Source organism: Aegilops tauschii, chromosome 3, assembly GCF_002575655.3.
Source record: "Aegilops tauschii subsp. strangulata cultivar AL8/78 chromosome 3, Aet v6.0, whole genome shotgun sequence".
Classification (NCBI taxonomy): domain Eukaryota; kingdom Viridiplantae; phylum Streptophyta; class Magnoliopsida; order Poales; family Poaceae; genus Aegilops; species Aegilops tauschii.
In genome coordinates this window covers 53668463-53693323 of record NC_053037.3, presented here as the reverse complement: position 1 = coordinate 53693323, position 24861 = coordinate 53668463, and the positions used below count along the sequence as shown (strand labels likewise).

Genomic DNA, 24861 nt, shown 5'->3' with positions numbered 1-24861 from the left:
TGCCAAGGGGAGTGCCCATACCCATATGATTATGTCTCCTTTGCTGGTGAAGAAGATGGTGGTGATGATGACAATTGTGCTTTCAGCTTCTTCATGTTGTAATTGAGAAGAGCAATTTCCTCCTTTAAATCATCGACCTCCGATTCCAGCTTCAAGATCTTGTCGCATAAATCTCCTTTGCTTTTCTGCCGAAAACGAGAAGGAATAGATCAGGTATTAGATAGTTTAGCCCTCTTAGGGAGACTAGACTTCTTAAACTTCACGTGCATATCCCAAGGTTCAGGTAGAGGGACATCTTCCTCCTCTGAACTTGAATCTTTGATCTTCATCAAATGAGCATCCTCCTCCTCATCCGTAGTTCGACCACAAGGAGATAGATCTCCATAGGTCTTGGGGTCAGCGGTGAAGTGTGAGACATAGCTCTCTCCGTCAGAATCCTGAGATCACATCTTGCTCTAATTTGCGACAGAACAGCTCGAAACAAGAACAGAGGATAATTGCGTGATACGGTGGTCAAAACCTTTGGGAGATTATATAATGAATTTTTACCGACCAAAATACGTATCGTGCAAGAAAACGGAGTCCGGAGAGCGCACGAGGTGCCCACGAGGCAGGGGGGCCGCCCTCCACCCTCGTGGAGCCCTCGTGTCCTTCCCGGACTGCTTCTTATTTTTCTATTTTTCTAAATATTCCAAACGGAGAAAAATTGCCATTAGAACTGTTTTGGAGTCAGTTTACTTACCGTACCACATACCTATTCCTTTTCGGAGTCTGAAACGTTCTGGAAAGTGTCGCTTATGTATTCCTCCGGGGTTACGGTTTCAATAACATTGGTTTCAACATTTATAGGGTTACCTGAGATATAATGTTTGATTCTTTGACCGTTCACCACCTTCGGATTTGTGCCTTCGAAGTTGTTGATTTTTATGGCACCGGAACGATAGACCTCCTCGATAACGTAAGGACCTTCCCATTTAGAGAGAAGTTTTCCTGCAAAAAATCTTAAACGAGAATTGTATAATAATACATAATCACCTACATTAAACTCATGCTTTTGTATTCTTTTGTCATGCCATCTTATAACTTTTTCTTTAAACAGTTTGGCACTCTCATAGGCTTGGGTTCTCCATTCATCAAGTGAGCTAATGTCAAATAACCTCTTCTCACCGGCAAGTTTGAAATCATAGTTGAGCTCTTTAATGGACCAATATGCCTTATGTTCTAGTTCGAGAGGTAAGTGACATGCTTTTCCATAAACCATTTTATACGAAGACATACCCATAGGATTTTCATATGCAGTTCTATATGCCCATAATGCATCATCAAGTTTCTTGGACCAATTCTTTCTAGATCTATTAATAGTCTTTTGAAAAATTAATTTGAGTTCTCTATTACTTAATTCTACTTGACCACTAGACTGTGGGTGATAAGGAGATGCAATTCTATGATTAACATCATACTTGGCAAGCATTTTACGGAAGGCACCATGAATAAAATGTGAACCACCATCAGTCATTAAATATCTAGGGACTCCAAACCTCAGAAAAATTAACTTCTTTAAGCATCTTAATAGAGGTGTTATGATCAGCACTACTAGTTGGAATAGCTTCTACCCACTTAGTAACGTAATCAACAGCAACTAAAATATGAGTATACCCATTAGAGGCAGGAAACGGTCCCATATAATCAAAGCCCCAAACATCAAATGGTTCAATAACAAGTGAGCAATTCATAGGCATTTCTTGACGTCTACTAGTATTACCAATTCTTTGACATTCAGCACAAGATAAGACAAACTTACGGGCATCCTTGAAGAGAGTAGGCCAATAAAAACCGGATTGCAATACCTTATGTGCAGTTCTATCTCCAGCATGGTGTCCTCCATAAGCCTCGGAGTGACACTTGCGTAGGATTTGTTCCTGTTCATGCTCAGGTACACAACGCCTAATAACACCATCTACTCCTTCTTTATAAAGATGTGGGTCATCCCAAAAGCAATGTCTCAAATCATAGAAAAACTTTTCCTTTTGCTGGTATGTGAAACTAGGTGGTATGAATTTAGCAACAATGTAATTAGCATAATCAGCATACCATGGAGCAGTACGAGAAGCATTTATGACATTTAATTGTTCATCAGGAAAGCTATCATCAATAGGTAGTGGGTCATCGAGAACATTTTCTAACCTAGACAAGTTGTCTGCAACGGGGTTCTCAGCTCCCTTTCTATCAATAATATCAAATCAAATTCTTGTAGCAAGAGAACCCATCTAATAAGTCTAGGTTTAGCATCTTTCTTTTCCATAAGATATTTAATAGCAGCATGATCGGTGTGAATAGTTACTTTAGAATCAACAATATAAGGTCTGAACTTATCACAAGCAAATACAACTGCTAAGAATTCTTTTTCAGTAGTAGCATAATTTCTCTGAGCACTGTCTAGAGTTTTACTAGCATATTGAATAACATTTAATTTCTTATCAACTCTTTTCCCTAGAATAGCTCCTATAGCATAATCACTAGCATCACACATAATTTCAAAGGGTAGATTCCAATCAGGTGGCTGAACAATAGGTGCATAAATCAATGCTTTCTTAAGTATTTCAAATGCTTCTATACAATCATCATCAAAGACAAATGGTATATCTTTTTGTAAGAGATTAGTCAGAGGCCGAGAAATTTTTGAGAAGTCCTTAATGAACTTCCTATAAAAACCAGCATGACCAAGGAAACTTCTTATACCTTTGATATCCTTGGGACATGGCATCTTTTCAATAGCATCAACTTTAGCTTTATCAACTTCAATATCTCTTTCAGAAATTTTATGCCCCAAGACAATACCTTCATTAACCATAAAGTGACACTTTTCCCAATTCAAGACAAGATTAGTTTCTTCATATCTCTGCAAAACTCGATCAAGGTTGCTCAAGCAATCATCAAAAGAGGATCCATAAACGGAGAAACCGTCCATGAAAACCTCACAAATCTTTTCACAAAAGTCAGAGAATATAGCCATCATGCATCTTTGAAAGGTAGCAGGTGCATTACATAAACCAAAAGGCATACGTCTATAAGCAAAAGTACCGAAAGGGCAAGTAAAAGTGGTCTTAGCTTGATCATCAGCTGACACAGGTATTTGAGAGAAACCAGAATAACCATCTAGAAAGCAAAAATGTGTATGCTTGGATAATCTTTCTAGCATTTGATCAATAAAAGGTAAGGGGTAATGATCCTTTTTAGTAGCCTTATTTAATTTACGGAAGTCAATTACCATCCTATAACCTGTAATAATTCTTTGCGGAATCAATTCATCTTTATCATTAGGAACGACAGTAATACCTCCCTTCTTAGGGACACAATGGACAGGACTTACCCACTGGCTATCAGCAACGGGATAAATTATACCTGCCTCATGGAGCTTTAGTATTTCCTTTCTTACCACTTCTTTCATCTTAGGATTTAATCGTCGTTGATGATCAATAACTGGTTTGACGTCTTTCTCCAAATTTATTTTGTGTTGACATAGAGTGGGACTAATGCCCTTGAGATCATCAAGAGTATATCCAATAGCAGCACGGTGCTTCTTCAGAGTTTTCAATAATTTTTCTTCTTCCTTGTCTGAAAGCTTAGCACTAATAATAACATGATATATCTTCTTTTCATCAAGATAAGCATATTTAAGAGTATCAGGCAATGGTTTAAGCTCAAACACGGGATCACCCTTGGGTGGAGGAGGATCCCCTAGGACTTCAACAGGCAAATTGTGTTTCAAAATGGGTCCTTGTTTAAAGAATACTTCATCTATTTCCCTTCTTTCATTCATAAACATATCATTTTCATGGTCTAGCAAATATTGTTCTAAAGGATCGCTAGGAGGCACGGCAATAGAAGCAAGACCAATAATTTCATCTTTATTAGGCAATTCCTCTTCACGGTGTTGTCTACGAAATTTAGAAAAGTTAAACTCATGAGACATATCACCCAAACCAATAGTAACAACATCCTTTTTGTAGTCTATCTTAGCATTAACAGTGTTTAAGAAGGGTCTACCAAATATAATGGGACACAAACTATCTCGTGGGGAACCAAGAACAAGAAAATCAGTAGGATATTTAGTTTTCCCACACAAGACTTCAACATCTCTAACAATTCCAATTGGTGATATAGTATCTCTATTGGCAAGCTTAATTGTCACATCAATTTCTTCTAACTCAGCGGGTGCAATATCATGCATAATTTCTTTGTATAAGTCAATAGGTATTGCACTAGCACTAGCACCCATATCACATAAGCCATGATAACAATGATCTCCTATTTTAACAGAAATAACAGGCATGCCTACCACAGGTCTATGTTTATCTTTAGCACAAGGTTTAGCAATTCTAGCAGTTTCATCACAGAAATAAATAACATGCCCATAAATATTATCAGCCAATAGATCTTTAACAATAGCAATATTAGGTTCAACTTTAACTTGCTCCGGAGGTGTATAGGTTCTAATATTGCTTTTACGAACCACAGTTGAAGCTTTAGCATGATCCTTTATTCTAACAGGGAAAGGTGGTTTCTCAACATAAGCAGTAGGAACAATAGGATCATTATAAGTGATAGTCTTTTCTTCAACTTTAATAGGTGCAACTACTTTTACTTCTATGGGAGGATGATATTTAAACCACTTCTCCTTAGGGAGATCAACGTGAGCAGCAAAAGATTCACAAAAAGAAGCTACTATCTCAGAGTCAAGTCCATATTTAGTGTTAAATTTACGGAAAACATCGGTATCCATAAAAGATTTAACACAATCAAACTTAGGTGTTATACCTGACTCCTTACCTTCATTGAGGTCCCATTCTTCATAGTTGCATTTAATTCTTTCCAATAAATCCCATTTGAATTCAATAGTCTTCATCATAAAAGAGCCAGTACAAGAAGTATCGAGCATGGTGCGATTGTTGTCAGAAAGCCGAGCATAAAATTTTTGAATAATCATTTATCTTGAGAGCTCATGGTTGGGGCATGGATATAACATTGACTTAAGCCTCCCCCAAGCTTGAGCGATGTTTTATCCTTTGCGAGGCCAGAAATTATATATATAATTACGATCACGATGAACAAGATGCATAGGATAAAACTTCTAATGAAATTCCAATTTCAATCGCTTGTAGTTCCATGATCCCATATCATCACATAGCCTATACCATGTCAATGCATCTCCCTTCAAATATAAAGGGAAGACCTTCTTCTTGATAACTTCATCGGGCATACCTGCAAGCTTAAATAATCCACAAACTTCATCCACATAGATTAGGTGCTCATCAGGATGTAATGTTCCGTCTCCTGTAAAAGGATTAGCTAGCAGTTTTTTATCATACCCGAAGGAATTTCAAAGTAGACATTTTCATTTTCAGTAGGTTCAGTAGGTTGAGGAGCAACTCTTTGCTCTACTGGTCGGGGTGAAGATACCCCGAACAAGCCCCTCAGAGGATTACTTTCCATAGTAACAAGTGACAGTAAATTTCAGCACACTATATAAATTTTTCCTTACCAAATTCCACCTACCAAAGGCGCTTCACTCCCCGGCAACGGCGCCAGAAAAGAGTCTTGATGACCCACTAGTACAGGGGATCTATCGTAGTCCTTTCGATAAGTAAGAGTGTCGAACCCAACGAGGAGCAGAAGGAAATGATAAGCGGTTTTCAGCAAGGTATTCTCTGCAAGCACTGAAATTATAGGTAACAGATAGTTTTGTGATAAGATAATTTGTAAAGAGCAAAAAGTAAAAAAACTAAATAAAGTGCAGCAAGGTGGCCCAATCCTTTTTGTAGCAAAGGACAAGCCTGGACAAACTCTTATATAGAGAAAAGCGCTCCCGAGGACACATGGGAATTATCGTCAAGCTAGTTTTCATCACGTTCATATGATTCGCGTTCGGTACTTTGATAATTTGATATGTGGGTGGACCGGTGCTTGGGTGCTGTCCTTACTTGGAAAAGCATCCCACTTATGATTAACTCCTATTGCAAGCATCCGCAACTACAAAAGAAGTATTAAGGTAAACCTAACCATAGCATGAAACATATGGATCCAAATCAGCCCCTTACGAAGCAACGCATAAACTAGGGTTTAAGCTTCTGTCACTCTAGCAACCCATCATCTACTTATTACTTCCCAATGCCTTCCTCTAGGACCAAATAATGGTAAGTGTCATGTAGTCGACGTTCACATGACACCACTAGAGGAGAGAAAACATACATCTCATCAAAATATTGAATGAATATCAAATTCACATGACTACTAATAGCAAGACTTCTCCCATGTCCTCAGGAACAAACGTAACTACTCACAAAGCATATTCATGTTCATAATCAGAGGGGTATTAATATGCATAAAGGATCTGGACATATGATCTTCCACCAAATAAACCAACTAGCATCAACTACAAGGAGTAATCAACACTACTAGCAACCCACAGGTACCAATCTGAGGCTTTGGGACAAAGATTGGATACAAGAGATGAACCAGGGTTTGAGAGGAGATGGTGCTGGTGAAGATGTTGATGGAGATTGCCCCCCTCCCGATGAGAGGAGCGTTGGTGATGACGATGGCGATGATTTCCCCCTCCCGGAGGGAAGTGTCCCCGGCAGAACAGCTCCGCCAAAGCCCTAGATTGGTTCCGCCAAGGTTCCGCCTCGTGGCGGCGGAGTCTCGTCCCGAAAGCTTTCTTATGATTTTTCTTCGGATGAAAGACTTGATATAGCAGAAGATGGCCACCGGAGGGCCACCAGGGGGCACACGAGGCAGGGGGCGCGCCCAGGGGGGTAGGGCGCGCCCCCCACCCTCGTGCCTGGTGGGTGGCCCCCCTCTATGTTGGAAATGAGCCCTAGAGGCAATAATAAAATGGTTATTATTATATTTCCTTGTTCATGATAATTGTCTATTGTTCATGCTATAATTGTGTTATCCGGAAATCGTAATACATGTGTGAACACATAGACCATAACATGTCCCTAGTGAGCCTCTAGTTAACTAGCTCGTTGATCAATAGATGGTTACGGTTTCCTGACCATGGACATTGGATGTCATTGATAACGAGATCACATCATTGGGAGAATGATGTGATGGACAAGACCCAATCCTAAGCATAGCACTAGATCGTGTAGTTCGTTTGCTAAAGCTTTTATAATGTCAAGTATCATTTCCTTAGACCATGAGATTGTGCAACTCCTGGATACCGTAGGAATACTTTGGGTGTACCAAACGTCACAACGTAACTGGGTGGCTATAAAGGTGCACTACAGGTATCTCCGAAAGTGTCTGTTGGGTTGGCACAGATCGAGACTGGGATTTGTCACTCCGTATGACGAAGATGTATCTCTGGGCCCACTCGGTATTGCGTCATCATAATGAGCTCAATGTGACTAAGTAGTTAGTCACGGGATCATGCATTACGGAACGAGTAAAGTGACTTGCCGGTAACGAGATTGAACGAGGTATTGGGATACCAACGATCGAATCTCGGGCAAGTAAAGTACCGATTGACAAAGGGAATTGTATACGGGATTACTTGAATCCTCGACATCGTGGTTCATCCGATGAGATCATCGAGGAACAAGTGGGAGCCAACATGGGTATCCAGATCCCGCTGTTGGTTATTGACCGGAGAGTCGTCTCGGTCATGTCTGCATGTCTCCCGAACCCGTAGGGTCTACACACTTAAGGTTCGGTGACGCTAGGGTTGTAGAGATATTAGTATGCGGTAACCCGAAAGTTGTTCAGAGTCCCGAATGAGATCCCGAATATCACGAGGAGTTCCGAAATGGTCCGGAGGTAAAGATTTGTATATAGGAAGTCCAACTTCGGCCACCGGGAAAGTTTCGGGGGTCACCGGTATTGTACCGGGACCACCGGAAGGGTCCCGGGGGTCCACCGGGTGGGGCCACCTATCCCGGAGGGCCCCATGGGCTGAAGTGGGAAGGGAACCAGCCCCTGGTGGGCTGGTGCGCCCCCCATGGGCCTCCCCTGCGCCTAGGGTTGGAAACCCTGGGGGTGGGGGGCGCCCCACTTGGCTTGGGGGCAAGTCCCCCCCCCCCTTGGCCGCCGCTCCCCCACAGATGGGATCTCCAGGGGGCCGGCGCCCCCCCAGGACCCCAATAAATAGTGGGGGGGAGGGAGGGCAGCCGCACCCTAAGCCCCGGCGCCTCCCTCTCCCTCCCGTGACACATCTCCCTCCTCCCGCTGAGCTTGGCGAAGCCCTGCTGGAATCCTGCTACTTCCACCACCACGCCATCGTGCTGCTGGATCTCCATCAACCTCTCCTTCCCCCTTGCTGGATCAAGAAGGAGGAGACGTCGCTGTTCCGTACGTGTGTTGAACGCGGAGGTGCCGTCCGTTCGGCGCTAGGATCATCGGTGATTTAGATCACGACGAGTACGACTCCATCATCCCCGTTCTCTTGAACGCTTCCGCTCGCGATCTACAAGGGTATGTAGATGCACTCCTCTCTCTCGTTGCTAGATGACTCCATAGATTGATCTTGGTGATGCGTAGAAAATTTTAAATTTCTGCTACGATCCCCAACAGTGGCATCATGAGCTAGGCTTATGCGTAGTTACTATGCACGAGTAGTACACAAGATTGTTGTGGGCGTAGATCGTGTCAATTTACTTGCCGCTACTAGTCTTATCTTGATTCGGCGGCATCGTGGGATGAAGCGGCCCGGACCGACCTTACATGTACGCTTAAGTGAGACAGGTTCCACCGACTGACATGCACTAGTTGCATAAGGTGGCTAGCGGGTGTCTGTCTCTCCCACTTTAGTTGGATCGGATTCGATGAAAAGGGTCCTTATGAAGGGTAAATAGTAATTGGCATATCACGTTGTGGTTTTACGTAGGTAAGAAACGTTCTTGCTAGAAACCTATAGAAGCCACGTAAAAAAACATGCAACAACAATTAGAGGACGTCTAACTTGTTTTTGCAGCATATGCCTTGTGATGTGATATGGCCAGAAGATGTGATGAATGATATATGTGATGTATGAGATTGATCATGTTCTTGTAATAGGAATCACGACTTGCATGTCGATGAGTATGACAACCGGCAGGAGCCATAGGAGTTGTCTTTATTTTTTTTATGACCTGCGTGTCATTGAATAACGCCATGTAAATTACTTTACTTTGTTGCTAAACACGTTAGCCATAGAAGTAGAAGTAATCGTTGGCGTGACAACTTCATGAAGACACGATGATGGAGATCATGGTGTCATGCCGGTGACGATGATGAACATGGCGCCCCGAAGATAGAGATCAAAAGGAGCAAAATGATATTGGCCATATCATGTCACTATTTGATTGCATGTGATGTTTATCATGTTTTACATCTTATTTGCTTAGAACGACGGTAGTAAATAAGATGATCCCTTATAATAATTTCAAGAAAGTGTTCCCCCTAACTATGCGCCGTTGCGAAAGTTCGTTGTTTCGAAGCACCACGTGATGATCGGGTGTGATAGATTCCAACGTTCACATGCAACGGGTGTAAGACAGATTTACACATGCAAAACACTTAGGTTGACTTGACGAGCCTAGCATGTACAGACATGGCCTCGGAACACAAGAGACCGAAAGGTCGAACATGAGTCGTATGGAAGATACGATCAACATGGAGATGTTCACCGATGATGACTAGTCCGTCTCACGTGATGATCAGACACGGCCTAGTTGACTCGGATCATGTATCACTTAGATGACTAGAGGGATGTCTGTCTGAGTGGGAGTTCATTAAATAATTTGATTAGATGAACTTAATTATCATGAACTTAGTCTAAAATCTTTACAATATGTCTTGTAGATCAAATGGCCCACGCTAATGTCAACCTCAACTTCAACGCGTTCCTAGAGAAAACCAAGCTGAAAGACGATGGTAGCAACTATACGGACTGGGTCCGGAACTTGAGGATCATCCTCATAGCTGCCAAGAAAGCATATGTCCTTGAAGCACCGCTAGGTGAAGCACCCGTCCCAGCACACCCAGACGTTATGAACGCCTGGCAAACACGTGTTGATGATTACTCCCTGGTTCAGTGTGGCATGCTTTACAGCTTAGAACCGGGGCTCCAAAAGCGTTTTGAGCAGCACGGAGCATATGAGATGTTCCAAGAGCTGAAAATGGTTTTCCAAGCTCATGCCCGGGTCGAGAGATATGAAGTCTCCGACAAGTTCTACAGTTGTAAGATGGAGGAGAATAGTTCCGTTAGCGAACACATACTCAAAATGTCTGGGTTGCACAACCGCTTGTCTCAGCTGGGACTTAATCTCCCGGATGACGCGGTCGTTGACAGAATCCTTCAGTCGCTCCCACCTAGCTACAAGAGCTTTGTGATGAACTTCAATATGCAGGGGATGGAAAAGACCATCCCTGAGGTATATTCAATGCTGAAATCAGCGGAGGTGGAAATCAAGAAGGAACATCAAGTGTTGATGGTGAATAAAACCACTAAGTTCAAGAAAGGCAAGGGTAAGAAGAACTTCAAGAAGGATGGCAAAGGAGTTGCCGCGCCCGGTAAGCCAGTTGCCGGGAAGAAGACAAAGAATGGACCTAAGCCTGAGACTGAGTGCTTTTATTGCAAGGGAAACGGTCACTGGAAGCGGAACTGCCCCAAGTACTTAGCGGATAAGAAGGCCGGCAATACCAAAGGTATATGTGATATACATGTTATTGATGTGTACCTAACCAGCGCTCGTAGTAGCTCCTGGGTATTCGATACCGGTGCGGTTGCTCATATTTTTAACTCAAAGCAGGAGCTGCGGAATAAGCGGAGACTGGCGAAGGACGAGGTGACGATGCGCGTCGGGAATGGTTCCAAGGTCGATGTGATCGCCGTCGGCACGCTACCTCTACATTTACCTACGGTATTAGTTTTAAACCTCAATAATTGTTATTTAGTGCCAGCTTTGAGCATGAACATTGTATCTGGATCTCGTTTAATGCGAGATGGCTACTCATTTAAATCCGAGAATAATGGTTGTTCCATTTATATGAGAGATATGTTTTATGGTCATGCCCCGCTGGTCAATGGTTTATTCTTGATGAATCTCGAAAGTGATGTTACACATATTCATAGTGTGAATGCTAAGAAATGTAAGGTTGATAATGATAGTCCCACATACTTGTGGCACTGCCGCCTTGGTCACATTGGTGTCAAACGCATGAAGAAACTCCATGCAGATGGACTTTTGGAGTCTCTTGATTATGAATCATTTGACACGTGCGAACCATGCCTCATGGGCAAAATGACCAAGACTCCGTTCTCCGGAACAATGGAGCGAGCAACCAACTTATTGGAAATCATACATACTGATGTGTGCGGTCCAATGAGCGTTGAGGCTCGCGGTGGCTATCGTTATGTTCTCACCCTCACTGATGACTTGAGTAGATATGGGTATGTCTACTTAATGAAACACAAGTCTGAGACCTTTGAAAAGTTCAAGGAATTTCAGAGTGAGGTTGAGAATCAACGTGACAGGAAAATAAAGTTCTTACGATCAGATCGTGGAGGGGAATATTTGAGTCACGAATTTGGCACACACTTAAGGAAATGTGGAATTGTTTCACAACTCACGCCGCCTGGAACACCTTAGCGTAATGGTGTGTCCGAACGTTGTAATCGTACTCTATTGGATATGGTGCGATCTATGATGTCTCTTACCGATCTACCGCTATCATTCGGGGGTTATGCTTTAGAGACTACCGCATTCACTTTAAATAGGGCTTCGTCTAAATCCGTTGAGACGACACCGTATGAATTATGGTTTGGAAAGAAACCTAAGCTGTCGTTTCTTAAAGTTTGGGGATGCGATGCTTATGTCAAGAAACTTCAACCTGAAAAGCTCGAACCCAAGTCGGAAAAATGCGTCTTCATAGGATACCCTAAGGAAACCATTGGGTATACCTTCTACCTCAGATCCGAAGGCAAGATCTTCGTTGCCAAGAATGGGTCCTTTCTGGAGAAAGAGTTTCTCTCGAAAGAAGTAAGTGGGAGGAAAGTGGAACTTGATGAGATGACCCCTCTCGAACCAGAAAGTAGCACAGCACAAGAAAATGTTTATGTGGTGCCTACACCGACTAGAGAGGAGGTTAATGATGACGATCATGATCAAGTTGCCACTGAACATCGTAGGTCCACAAGGACACATTCCGCACCAGAGTGGTACGGCAACCCTGTTCTGGAAATCATGTTGTTGGACAACGGTGAACCTTCGAACTATGAAGAAGCAATGGCGGGTCCAGATTCCAACAAATGGCTTGAAGCCATGCAATCCGAGATAGGATCCATGTATGAAAACAAAGTATGGACTTTGACAGACTTGCCCGATGATCGGCGAGCGATAGAAAATAAATGGATCTTTAAGAAGAAGACGGACACGGATGGAAATGTTACCATCTATAAAGCTCGACTTGTCGCTAAGGGTTATCGACAAGTTCAAGGTGTTGACTACGATGAGACCTTCTCACCCGTAGCGAAGCTGAAGTCCGTCCGAATCATGTTAGCAATTGCTGCATTCTATGATTATGAAATATGGCAAATGGACGTCAAAACGGCATTCCTTAACGGCTTCCTTAAGGAAGAATTGTATATGATGCAGCCGGAAGGTTTTGTCGATCCTAAGAATGCTAACAAAGTATGCAAGCTCCAGCGCTCAATCTATGGGCTGGTGCAGGCATCTCGGAGTTGGAACATTCGCTTTGATGAGATGATCAAAGCGTTTGGGTTTACGCAGACTTATGGAGAAGCCTGTGTTTACAAGAAAGTGAGTGGGAGCTCTGTAGCATTTCTCATATTATATGTGGATGACATACTATTGATGGGAAATGATATAGAATTCTTGGAAAGTATAAAGGCCTACTTGAATAAGTGTTTTTCAATGAAGGACCATGGAGAAGCTGCTTACATATTAGGCATCAAGATCTATAGAGATAGATCGAGACGCCTCATAGGTCTTTCACAATGCACATACCTTGACAAGATATTGAAGAAGTTCAATATGGATCAGTCCAAGAAGGGGTTCTTGCCTGTATTGCAAGGTGTGAGATTGAGCATGGCTCAATGCCCGACCACGGCAGAAGATAGAGAAAAGATGAGTGTCATCCCCTATGCCTCGGCCATAGGGTCTATTATGTATGCCATGCTGTGTACCAGACCTGATGTAAACCTTGCCGTAAGTTTGGTAGGAAGGTACCAAAGTAATCCCGGCATGGAACACTGGACAGCGGTCAAGAATATCCTGAAGTACCTGAAAAGGACTAAGGATATGTTTCTCGTTTATGGAGGTGACGAAGAGCTCGTCGTAAAGGGTTACGTCGATGCTAGCTTCGACACATATCTGGATGAGTCTAAGTCACAAACCGGATACGTGTATATTTTGAATGGTGGGGCAGTCAGCTGGTGCAGTTGCAAGCAAAGCATCGTGGCGGAATCTACATGTGAAGCGGAGTACATGGCAGCCTCGGAGGCAGCACATGAAGCTATCTGGATGAAGGAGTTCATTGCCGACCTAGGAGTTATTCCCAATGCATCGGGGCCGATGACTCTCTTCTGTGACAACACTGGAGCGATTGCCCTTGCCAAGGAGCCCAGGTTTCACAAGAAGACTAGGCACATCAAGCGTCGCTTCAACTCCATTCGCGAAAATGTTCAAAATGGAGACATAGATATTTGTAAAGTGCATACGGATTTGAATGTCGCAGATCCATTGACTAAACCTCTTCCACGAGCGAAACATGATCAACACCAGAACGCTATGGGTGTACGATTCATCAAAATGTAACTAGATTATTGACTCTAGTGCAAGTGGGAGACTGTTGGAAATATGCCCTACAGGCAATAATAAAATGGTTATTATTATATTTCCTTGTTCACGATAATTGTCTATTGTTCATGCTATAATTGTGTTATCCGGAAATCGTAATACATGTGTGAACACATAGACCATAACATGTCCCTAGTGAGCCTCTAGTTAACTAGCTCGTTGATCAATAGATGGTTACGGTTTCCTGACCATGGACATTGGATGTCATTGATAACGGGATCACATCATTGGGAGAATGATGTGATGGACAAGACCCAATCCTAAGCATAGCACTAGATCGTGTAGTTCGTTTGCTAAAGCTTTTATAATGTCAAGTATCATTTCCTTAGACCATGAGATTGTGCAACTCCCGGATACCGTAGGAATACTTTGGGTGTACCAAACGTCACAACGTAACTGGGTGGCTATAAAGGTGCACTACAGGTATCTCCGAAAGTGTCTGTTGGGTTGGCACAGATCGAGACTGGGATTTGTCACTCCGTATGACGGAGAGGTATCTCTGGGCCCACTCGGTATTGCATCATCATAATGAGCTCAATGTGACTAAGTAGTTAGTCACGGGATCATGCATTACGGAACGAGTAAAGTGACTTGCCGGTAACGAGATTGAACGAGGTATTGGGATACCAACGATCGAATCTCGGGCAAGTAAAGTACCGATTGACAAAGGGAATTGTATACGGGATTACTTGAATCCTCGACATCGTGGTTCATCCGATGAGATCATCGAGGAACATGTGGGAGCCAGCATGGGTATCCAGATCCCGCTATTGGTTATTGACCGGAGAGTCGTCTCGGTCATGTCTGCATGTCTCCCGAACCCGTAGGGTCTACACACTTAAGGTTCGGTGACGCTAGGGTTGTAGAGATATTAGTATACGGTAACCCGAAAGTTGTTCAGAGTCCCGGATGAGATCCCGAATATCACGAGGAGTTCCGGAATGGTCCGGAGGTAAAGATTTGTATATAGGAAGTCCAACTTCGGCCACCGGGAAAGTTTCGGGGGTCACCGGTATTGTACCGGGACCACCGGAAGGGTCCCGGGGGTCCACCGGGTGGGGCCACCTATCCCGGAGGGCCCCATGGGCTGAAGTGGGAAGGGAACCAGCCCCTGGTGGGCTGGTGCGCCCCCCATGGGCCTCCCCTGCGCCTAGGGTTGGAAACCCTGGGGGTGAGGGGGCGCCCCACTTGGCTTGGGGGGCAAGTTCCCCCCCTTGGCCCGCCCCCACAGATGGGATCTCCAGGGGGGCGGCGCCCCCCCAGGACCCCTATAAATAGTGGGGGGAGGGAGGGCAGCCGCACCCTAAGCCCTGGCGCCTCCCTCTCCCTCCCGTGACACATCTCCCTCCTCCCGCTGAGCTTGGCGAAGCCCTGCTGGAATCCCGCTACTTCCACCACCACGCCGTCGTGCTGCTGGATCTCCATCAACCTCTCCTTCCCCCTTGCTGGATCAAGAAGGAGGAGACGTCGCTTGCTCCGTACGTGTGTTGAACGCGGAGGTGCCGTCCGTTCGGCGCTAGGATCATCGGTGATTTGGATCACGACGAGTACGACTCCATCATCCCCGTTCTCTTGAACGCTTCCGCTCGCGATCTACAAGGGTATGTAGATGCACTCCTCTCTCTCGTTGCTAGATGACTCCATAGATTGATATTGGTGATGCGTAGAAAATTTTAAATTTCTGCTACGATCCCCAACACTCTAGTATTTCTTCCGCTCAATATTTTTTATATATTCTGAAAATAACTTTCGTGGAGTTTCAGGACTTTTGGAGTTGTGCAGAATAGGTCTCTAATATTTACTCCTTTTCCAGCCCAGAATTCCAGCTGCCGGCATTCTCCCTCTTCATGTAAACCTTGTAAAATAAGAGAGAATAGACATAAGTATTGTGACATAATGTATAATAACAACCCATAATGCAATAAATATCGATATAAAAGCATGATGCAAAATGGACGTATCAGAGTGTCATCCACGTACCCTCGTAGACCGTAAGGGGAAGCGTTATGACAACGCGGTTGATGTAGTCGTACGTCTTCACGATCCGACCGATCCAAGTACCGAACGCACGACACCTCCGAGTTCAGCACATGTTCAGCTCGGTGACGTCCCACGAACTCACGATCCAGCAGAGCTTCGAGGGAGAGTTCCGTCAGCATGACGGCGTGATGACAGTGATGATGATGCTACCGACGCAGGGCTTCGCCTAAGCACCGCTATGATATGACCGAGGTGGATTATGGTGGAAGGGGGCACCACACACGGCTAAAAGATCAACTAATCAACTTGTGTGTCTATGGGGTGCCCCCCTCCCCCGTATATAAAGGAGTGGAGGAGGGGGGGCCTCCTAGGCGCGCCCCAAGGGGAGTCCTACTCCCACCGGGAGTAGGACCCCAACCCTTCCAAGAGTAGGAGTAGGAGAGAGGGAAGGAGGAGAGAGGGGGAAGGAAAGGGGGGCGCCCCCCCTCCTTGTCCAATTCGGACTAGAGGGGGAGGGGCGCGCGGCCTGCCCTGGCCGCCCTCCTCTTCTCCACTAAGGCCCAATAGGCCAATTACACTCCCCGGGGTGTTCCAGTAACCCCCCGGTACTCCGGTATTTGTCCGAACTTGCCCGGAACCCTTCCGAAGTCCAAACATAGTCATCCAATATATCCATCTTTATGTCTCAACTATTTCGAGACTCCTCGTCATGTCTGTGATCATATCCGGGACTCCGAACTACCTTCGGTTCATCAAAATACATAAACTCATAATACCGAACGTTAAGCGTGCGGACCCTACGGGTTCGAGAACTATGTAGACATGACCGAGACACGTCTCCGGTCAATAACCAATAGCGGAGCCTGGATGCTCATATTGGCTCCCACATATTCTACGAAGATCTTTATTGGTCAAACCGCATAACAACATACGTTGTTCCCTTTGTCATCGGTATGTTACTTGCCCGAGATTCGATCGTCGGTATCTCAATACCTAGTTCAATCTCGTTACCGGCAAGTCTCTTTACTCGTTCCGTAATACATCATCCCGCAACTAACTCATTAGTTTCATTGCTTGCAAGGCTTATAGTGATGTGCATTACCGAGAGGGCCCAAAGATACCTCTCCGACAATCGGAGTGACAAATCCTAATCTCGATCTATGCCAACTCAACAAGTACCATCGGAGACACCTGTAGAGCACCTTCATAATCACCCAGTTACGTTGTGACGTTTGGTAGCACACAAAGTGTTCCTCCGGTATTCGGGAGTTGCATAATCTCATAGTCATAGGAACATGTATAAGTCATGAAGAAAGCAATAGCAATATACTAAACAATCGAATCCTAAGCTAACGGAATGGGTCAAGTCAATCACATCATTCTCTAATGATGTGATCCCATTAATCAAATGACAACTCATGTCTATGGCTAGGAAACATAACCATCTTTGATTCAACGAGCTAGTCAAGTAGAGGCATACTAGTGATACTCTGTTTGTCTATGTATTCCCACATGTACTAAGTTTCTGGTTAATACAATTCTAGCATGAATAATAAACATTTATCATGATATAAGGAAATATAAATAACAACTTTATTATTGCCTCTAGGGCATATTTCCTTCAATATTTTATGACATATAATCCACATTTTGTTGACAAAATTATAAGTCAAAGTTTGACATGAAAAACGAAGTGGCCTTGTATAAGGGAATGGAGGGAGTAGTAATAGTGCTTGCCCAACCAGGTCCTAAGCCAGAGCACCCTATGAGTGTCTGTTATGGCAATGAACCCAACACCCTGGGCTCTGTTGTCCAGCAGGTGGCTAAGAGCAGTCATCAAAGCATCTAGACTAAAGTTACCTTGACGATGTTGTACAGGTTAGGGTGGACGTCAACCGGCTTGCTCTCCCTAATGGTGGTTGCCACCTCCTTGGCAGCGTTAGTCATGTTGCTGACGACGCTCATCACCTTCTCCATCAAGCAACCCTCTTCCTATCAAGTACAGGAACGTGATTAACACCCTCATTAGGACCATCAGGGACAACGATCTTTGACTCCTGGGTACCTGGATAGTCAAGCATAGGCGAACCGAGCGGCTCACTAGAGCCCATGGCATGCTTACCGGTAGCCAGCCCAAAGGAGAAGATCTGATGCATCTGCGAGTAGTTCTAGACGGGAGTGTTGAGGAACTCTGCGTTGTGATTGGCTATAGGTGTCCTGATACCATTGTGTGCCGCTAAGGTATCTGAGCTTGGACTCTTGGATCCATCTGGCTCTCCACTTCCTGAAGTGGTTGTTGACTTGGGTCGAGGTGACCTCTTGGCCACAAACCTCAAACACATGCTTATCAACATAGTTCAAATGCACCTCCTTGAAGCCCTTGTTAGTCATCACCCCCACTGGCTATAATCTCACACATCTTGTTAAGCACGAAGATGAACAGGAAAGACTGACATTTCATCGAGTTTCCTCTCCCAACCATCTTTGCCTTTCCAGCCTTGATGGCTTCCTTGTGTGCAGCAACAACAACGGAATTAGGCACATCCAACACATATGCTAGAGGTCTAGCAGACCCCTCGAATACATCTGAATCTGGAAGCACCTGCTCCTAGGTCATAGGCTAGGAGTCCTCAACATAGGACGGCGATAATTGGCTCCCGAACAAGACAATGACCCGACTAAACTCTTGCGTGCTCGTGTCCTACAAGCGTTAACATCAGGACTAGTGAAACACACTACACAAGGATATTAAGAAAGACCAATGCACGTGAATAGTAAGCATAGTACACATGGATCATAAAGTTCAACACACCACCCTATGACTGATCTTCAAGCTCATAGCATGCCATGGAGTTCAACACACTACCACACCTACATACTTGCAAACTACTACACATGATTTGATTCACAACCTAGTAATACCATAATATCATCCTTCTCGACATGGAAAACAACATGAACATCATCAAAGCATACAAGCAACACCTAGCATGCTACCAATCCATCACCACTAGCTACCACTACATTACATTCTCATAGATTGGCAGTTTACAATGCTACCACGTACTCATAAATCTACTCCTATCACATGCTCACAGATCTATCTAGAACGACTAGAGAGGAGGGATTGATCGAACTTATAAACCATTGGTGCAACAGGGTGGAGGTGCAGAACGGGTCAGAGAAGAGGAGGGAAAACAAATCGCTGCCGACGTCTGCCGCCAGCCGGAGAAGACGTGCCGTTTGCCTGCTCGCTGGTGATGATCCGCGCGACGAAGAACTCGAAGGGGGGATTGGACGGATAGTCTGTGTTGTTATTCGAGGATGGCTATACAGGGCAACCGATTAGACGGGAGGTGACCTAATTTCTCCCACCGCTTTTTTTTGGAACGTGCGTGAGCACGCACCATCTCCCTGCTCCCATGAACTTGGCGTCGCGTCCCCTCCCCTACATATTGTCCGAGGCCGACTAAGCAGAAAGGGCCGATTCAATCAGTAGACCTATGCTTTAAGATTCATATACTATACAAACCAAACAATGAACATGGATTGCCAAACAAACTAAAGTTGCATCGCACGGGTCTGATTGGACCTAACGTAGGCAACCAAACCCATAACGCTGGCATCATCAGATCCGACCTCGTACAAATCGCAACGCCCCGCTTGATCTGTTGACTGCGCGGTGCTTGATGGAGGCTCTCGGGAGTGGCACCCGCACCTAGAGTAGATCAAAACCTTCTCGGCCCAAGCCTCGCCTCGCCTCGTCTCGCACCACAAAAAGGATCGCGTCAGCCGTACTCCCCTCCTTCCTTCTTTCCTGGAGCTCTTTACTCCACTCTCACTACTCACTCGTGACTCGTGACACGCCACTCGATTCACACAGACACGAGAAGCCCAGCAGCGGCAGCAGCAGCAATGGCGCCGCGCGCGTCGTGAGACGGACAGAGCCACAGCCTACTGGGGGCGGGCGGTGTTGGCGCTGGCGGTGGGGAGTGATTAACCGGGCCAGTTTGCGCGCGCGCGCGCGCCATGGCGGGCGGCCCGGCGATGGCCCCGGCGGCCGCATGGTGGCCAGGGGCGGGGGCCGGGGCGTGGGCGCAGGAGCAGGAGGAGATGCGGTGGCGGCAGCTGGACGGCGGCGTCAGCGCCGTCTCCTTCGGCTTCGTCGCCACGGCCATGCTCGTCTCCATGTTCCTCGCCATGGCCGTGCTCGAGCACTTCCTCCGCGCCCCGCCCATGGGCCCGCCGGAGCCCTCGCCGCCCCGTGGACCAAGAGGGCTCCTCCTCCGCTTCCTCCGCCGCGGCCGCCGCGGCGGACGCGGACCCCCCGGCGCGGATCTCGAGGCCGCCAGGAAGCTCGACGCCGGATGCGCGTCCCCCGAGGTACCACCGCACTGCTACTCCCGCACGCTCCGCCGCCGCCCCGTTCCCCATTCGCGCCTGCGTCCTCCCGCCTTTTCATGATTCCGTCGGTCGCCCTTTTCCCCTTTCCGCATCGCATAGTACTAGGACCTCGCTTTTACTGGTCACCGTGCGTGCGTGTGTGTCTGTGCACTCGAGACGGACCCAGATTGCGCATCATTTCGCCCCTCCCCCATTCCTCCACTACACTCGACTCTGCCATGATGCAGTGGCCATGGCTAGGGCCAGGAGGGAGGCATCCGAGGAGGATGCAGCCCAAGCAGGAATGGACAAAAGAAAGCTCTGGGATTGCCGATATCCTGCCCCGGTTTTTGTAGGTGGCTCTAGAAGGAATTGGATGCGGTAAATTATGTTACCATACACACACATCACATGACAAAGGAGCACATTTTGATCTGCAGCTCCAAACCAGATCTTGCTGATGTGGTTCATCACTTGATCACAGCTCATCTTCGTCAGTGATAGTTCATAGCAGCGTATCCCATTTACTATAGTGGAACTGATGTTACGTTCGTCCAAACTCGGAAACAACTCATTAATTATCTTGGTCGGGATGTGTCCTAATACTAGCTCAACCCCACAAGTCTCTGTTAAGCCACAACTCATTTAATTAGCTTGGTCGGGGTGTCCTACTAGTTCAACCCCACAAGTCTCTGTTAAGCCGTTAGCCACATCGATTTCTCCTGTCAGATTACTGATTAGCCCTATCAGCTGCTGTTGTCTCAGCAGTTAATCATTCGTCATTATTTGGGTCGCTTTGTGCTAAGTGGCCATATGGTGTTTGTTCAGGAAAGTTGAGTTAGGATTGATTACGCAGGTGGATCTTCCTGATGTGCGTAATTCATTTCTATCCTTTTGTGTTCTGTCTTGTGGTTAAGTTCAGTTGGCACCTTCATATGGCTTGTAGCAACATTCTTGTCCATTTTGTATGGTGTGATATGTAGTAGTAGTAGAAGACAAGGGGGGTCGCTATTTAAGATCATGGGTTATGGAATTGAGAGGGGGATTTGGCAGACAGTGTGGAGCAGACAGGCCCACCGCTGTCTGCACCTCACAGCAAGGTCTAAATCACATTCTAGCTTGCAATATTGGTTCTCCATCCAAACCTCGAGAGCCACAGCCTACCGGTCCCAGATGATGTGGTCACCATTGTTTGCTCACTGTGAAGTGTGGAAACCTCCTGCTACTAAGATGGACCAGCAGCACAATTTACTTCGAGATGTAGTGCGCCCCATCATGGAAATCAAGAGTGGTCAGTTAATTAGACACGGGAGGAGTGTTGAAGTACAAGTATAAATGGTGTCCCTGTCTAAGAACTTGAACTTTAGAAGCTTTGATGCTAGGCTTCACATAAACTTAGGCGGCTGTCTCTTGTTTGCGCGCCGTCGCCACTACCATGAGCTGCTCGCAGCCATGCTCATGCGGTTCAACCCCCTGCTGCATGATTACGTGCTTTTCTGTCGCTCCCGCTGGTGCGCATACCCAGCATACCCTTAGTCGTGCCGCCTGTTTGCTGTTCACCGACAGATTGAGGGAGGTGTTGACGGCTTCAGTACTCAGGTGGACGAGTTGTTTGCGTACTTATTTAATGGTGTGCTATCAGTTAGTGTTGTTAGGAAGGAGTGGTGTGGAGTGTGGACTGAAATCATTTGAGAACAAATACAAAGCATTTGGCCCAACTGTACTATAGACGCTGTGCCTGCTAAATATGCAGGTACTTTGTGAAAATAAAATAAAATTGGATGTACATCTGTTTTTGGTAGTCAAATGGTGGCCAAGAACAATAAATGTAAAGAAATTAGGTTCTCAAAGTTGGCAATTCGTCCCATAAAGTGAATGGCTCGACTAGATCTTGTCTGCTAGGAGTATTCATGAAGAACACTTCATGCATGCTAGGATGTGTATGTTACAAGTTTGAAATGTTGATTGGAGGAGTATTGGGTAACTATGTTGGAAGAGATTATAAAAGATAACAAGGTTGATTGAGCGCCACCAAAATTAAATTCATTATTTTTCTGTAGTCTTTCTAAAATCTGCCAAATCACCTTTCCGGTAGTGATATAGAAAAACGAAACGGTATATCACCTGTTACCGACCCTGCATAGGCGTGTAACATGGCAAGTATAACCCACAACAAGATTCAATATTGGCAGTTTTAAAATGTCATATGAAGGCCTTTTTCATATTTTTTATAATGTGTTTGTCAAGAACAGCTTAGGTTTATGGTAATTGAGCTTTGTTCCATTGTCTGTGAGGAAGGTTGTCATCCAGCTATTATATATAGTTCATTTCTCGATGACAAATCAACATGACTGTTACTGAATCTGGACCATCATTCCCAGCTTCCATCCAGGTTCAGATAAATTCCTGATCACCCCTTGCATAGTATGGGTTCCAGTTTCCACCCAGTTCCAGATTATCTTGTGATCAGCTCTTGCATTATTCAAGTTGCATAGCGTAAGTGGATGTCATGTACCTAGTGCATGACAAAGGAATACTTGCTCTAGGACCTGCTTGGGATGACCCTTGGAACCAAGTGGCAAAGGTGTCTTGATGGCTGGATGGCAGCCACACCTCAGGGGCAGGGGGAACAAGACTGTAGAAGTGGGTCATGTTTTTTCTGCTTAATCCAACCAAAAGATGTGCCAGCCCTTATATCAAATATGCTTGCCCCTAATACAAGTAACCAACCTTATCTTTCTTATAAAGATAACTTGCTTACATGAATAACTGTGTAGTTGGGTGCTCCTCCAAGGACTTTGTGGGTTCCAAATTTCACTCATTGCTGCTGACAATGATTTTATGGGTTCCAAATTTCTCTTTCTTATATATTATGTTGGATGTAGGAAATTCAAATGTTATTATTTTGTTTTTGTTAACTTTTTACTTCAGTGATTAGGCTGTGTTGTAGCTGCTGCTCTTGTACTGTGCATATGTGAATTCTCTGGACTTGGGTTTTCAGAATCAGTTAGTGACTCTTAAGCAATAGCAATATGCTAGAGCAGACTTCTGGTAGACCTGGCATTGATAACTCAAACTCATCTTCTGTTCTCTTGTGCCATTTGTGGAACTTGTTTGCCTGAATAGACATACCATACAACAGGTGATTTATCATTATTTGTGTTAATTTTACATTGGTTGGGCTTATTCGCGTTTTTTTATGTTGATATTCTGTTTTCTCTCTTTACCAGCACATAATTTATTTTTTTGGAAATACAACTGATCATGAACTTATGACATCCCTATTTCTGACTGCATCAAGGCATCTCATGTTAGCATTGTCGCATACTCGCATGGGATGCGGTGAGTTCAGCACATACACATTGTTACTGATTACTTCGTTCATATGTGGCTTTGCAGATGCCCGTGTATTCCAAAGGCGTATCCGTCCTGATGCCAGGACAGGACGTGCCGACGTTCATCGCGCATCCCGCGCCTGCGCCCTGCCCCCCAGAGAGGGTCCGATGGCCGTCGCACCAGCCCGCTCCTTTCGCCGGTTCCTCGTCGAATCCATGCTAGCATATGGCCGCCGGACCGGAACACTGTTCTACCCCGCCATCCAAGGGAAGGGGTAAAGGAATGGCGGTGAGCCGGTGACGATCCACAGGGAGGGAGCACACCTCTGTGTTTCTTCTGTGGCCATGGCACTGGTTCCCTGGTGGAACCGGGAGCGGTTCTCTCCATGCGTTGTACAGTTTGTTTAGATGTCTGTTGTGGAGCAAGTTTCGCTGGCTCCTGCTGCTGCCTGTATTATGGCGGGAGAGGAGCGGCTAGTCTAGTGGATCCATGGAATTGTTGCCGATCCCACTTGCTCGGCTAGTAGTGTTTTAGATGCTTTCGTTGTCGTTGGTCAGAGTCGTAGATGTGTGTCATGGATGGATGTACACGTCTTGTGTAATTTCGCTGCATAAATGACTTGTAGCCTGTGGGACTTTCGCCCCCTGGGAGACTTGGGCTTTAGAGATTTTGAAATCTCTATTCTAGCTGTTCTTGCCAGGCAGGCATGGAGGATACTGGGAAGGGTGTGTCTAGAACTCAATCGTTATTTTGCTACGAGCGGCACGGCTGGATGCTACGAGCGGTGACCAAAAATGTTGCGACAGTATGACAACAAATGCTACAACCGTTCTAACTAAAATGCTATAATCGTCAATGAAGGAGATCACGTGCTACAATCGACGAGGGATGACATGCTACAACCAGCAAGACGGATGTTGCAACCGGCAGAAAAATTTGTGATGTTGCAACCGGTAGAAAAAATGTTGCAAACGATGGGATAAAATGTTGCAAGGTCGACTGAGACTTGGTTTAAATCTTAGTTGACTGAGTTTTAGCAAGCCCGTACTAGACAATATAAGCGCATGAAATTTTAAAAACGGTTTACTTTCCAGACTACTCCATCCTAGAAGCCCAGGTTGGTAATCATCCATCACAGGTTTGGCGGTCTATAGTTGGAACGCAGGGATATAATGAAGCAAGGAATTATCAAGCGTAGTAGTAATGGAATTACCACTGAAGTTTGGAATGAAAGCTGGATACCATGAATAGGATTGATGCGGCCGCTTGTTTCTCATGTGGCCAACCCACCCCAGTT

The 24861-nt window shown here is 45.3% G+C and overlaps 1 protein-coding gene across 1 annotated transcript; it reads left to right on the top strand.

Moving 5' to 3' along the window:
- The first annotated feature begins 19613 nt into the window (after positions 1–19613).
- On the top strand, positions 19614–24245 carry LOC109769934 (uncharacterized). The gene is made up of 2 exons (XM_020328638.4): positions 19614–20228; positions 23628–24245. The coding sequence occupies exons 1-2, from the start codon at positions 19875–19877 to the stop codon at positions 23784–23786; spliced, it is 513 nt and encodes a 170-aa protein (XP_020184227.1). The 5' UTR covers positions 19614–19874; the 3' UTR covers positions 23787–24245.
- The last annotated feature ends 616 nt before the right edge of the window (positions 24246–24861 follow it).

Bases quoted from the DNA above. Each gene is read 5' to 3' on its own strand.
- LOC109769934 (XM_020328638.4), top strand. From the start codon at position 19,875: ATGGCGGGCGGCCCGGCGATGGCCCCGGCGGCCGCATGGTGGCCAGGG. The intron at 20,229-23,627 runs GTACCACCGCAC...GTGGCTTTGCAG, and splicing joins CCGGATGCGCGTCCCCCGAG to ATGCCCGTGTATTCCAAAGG.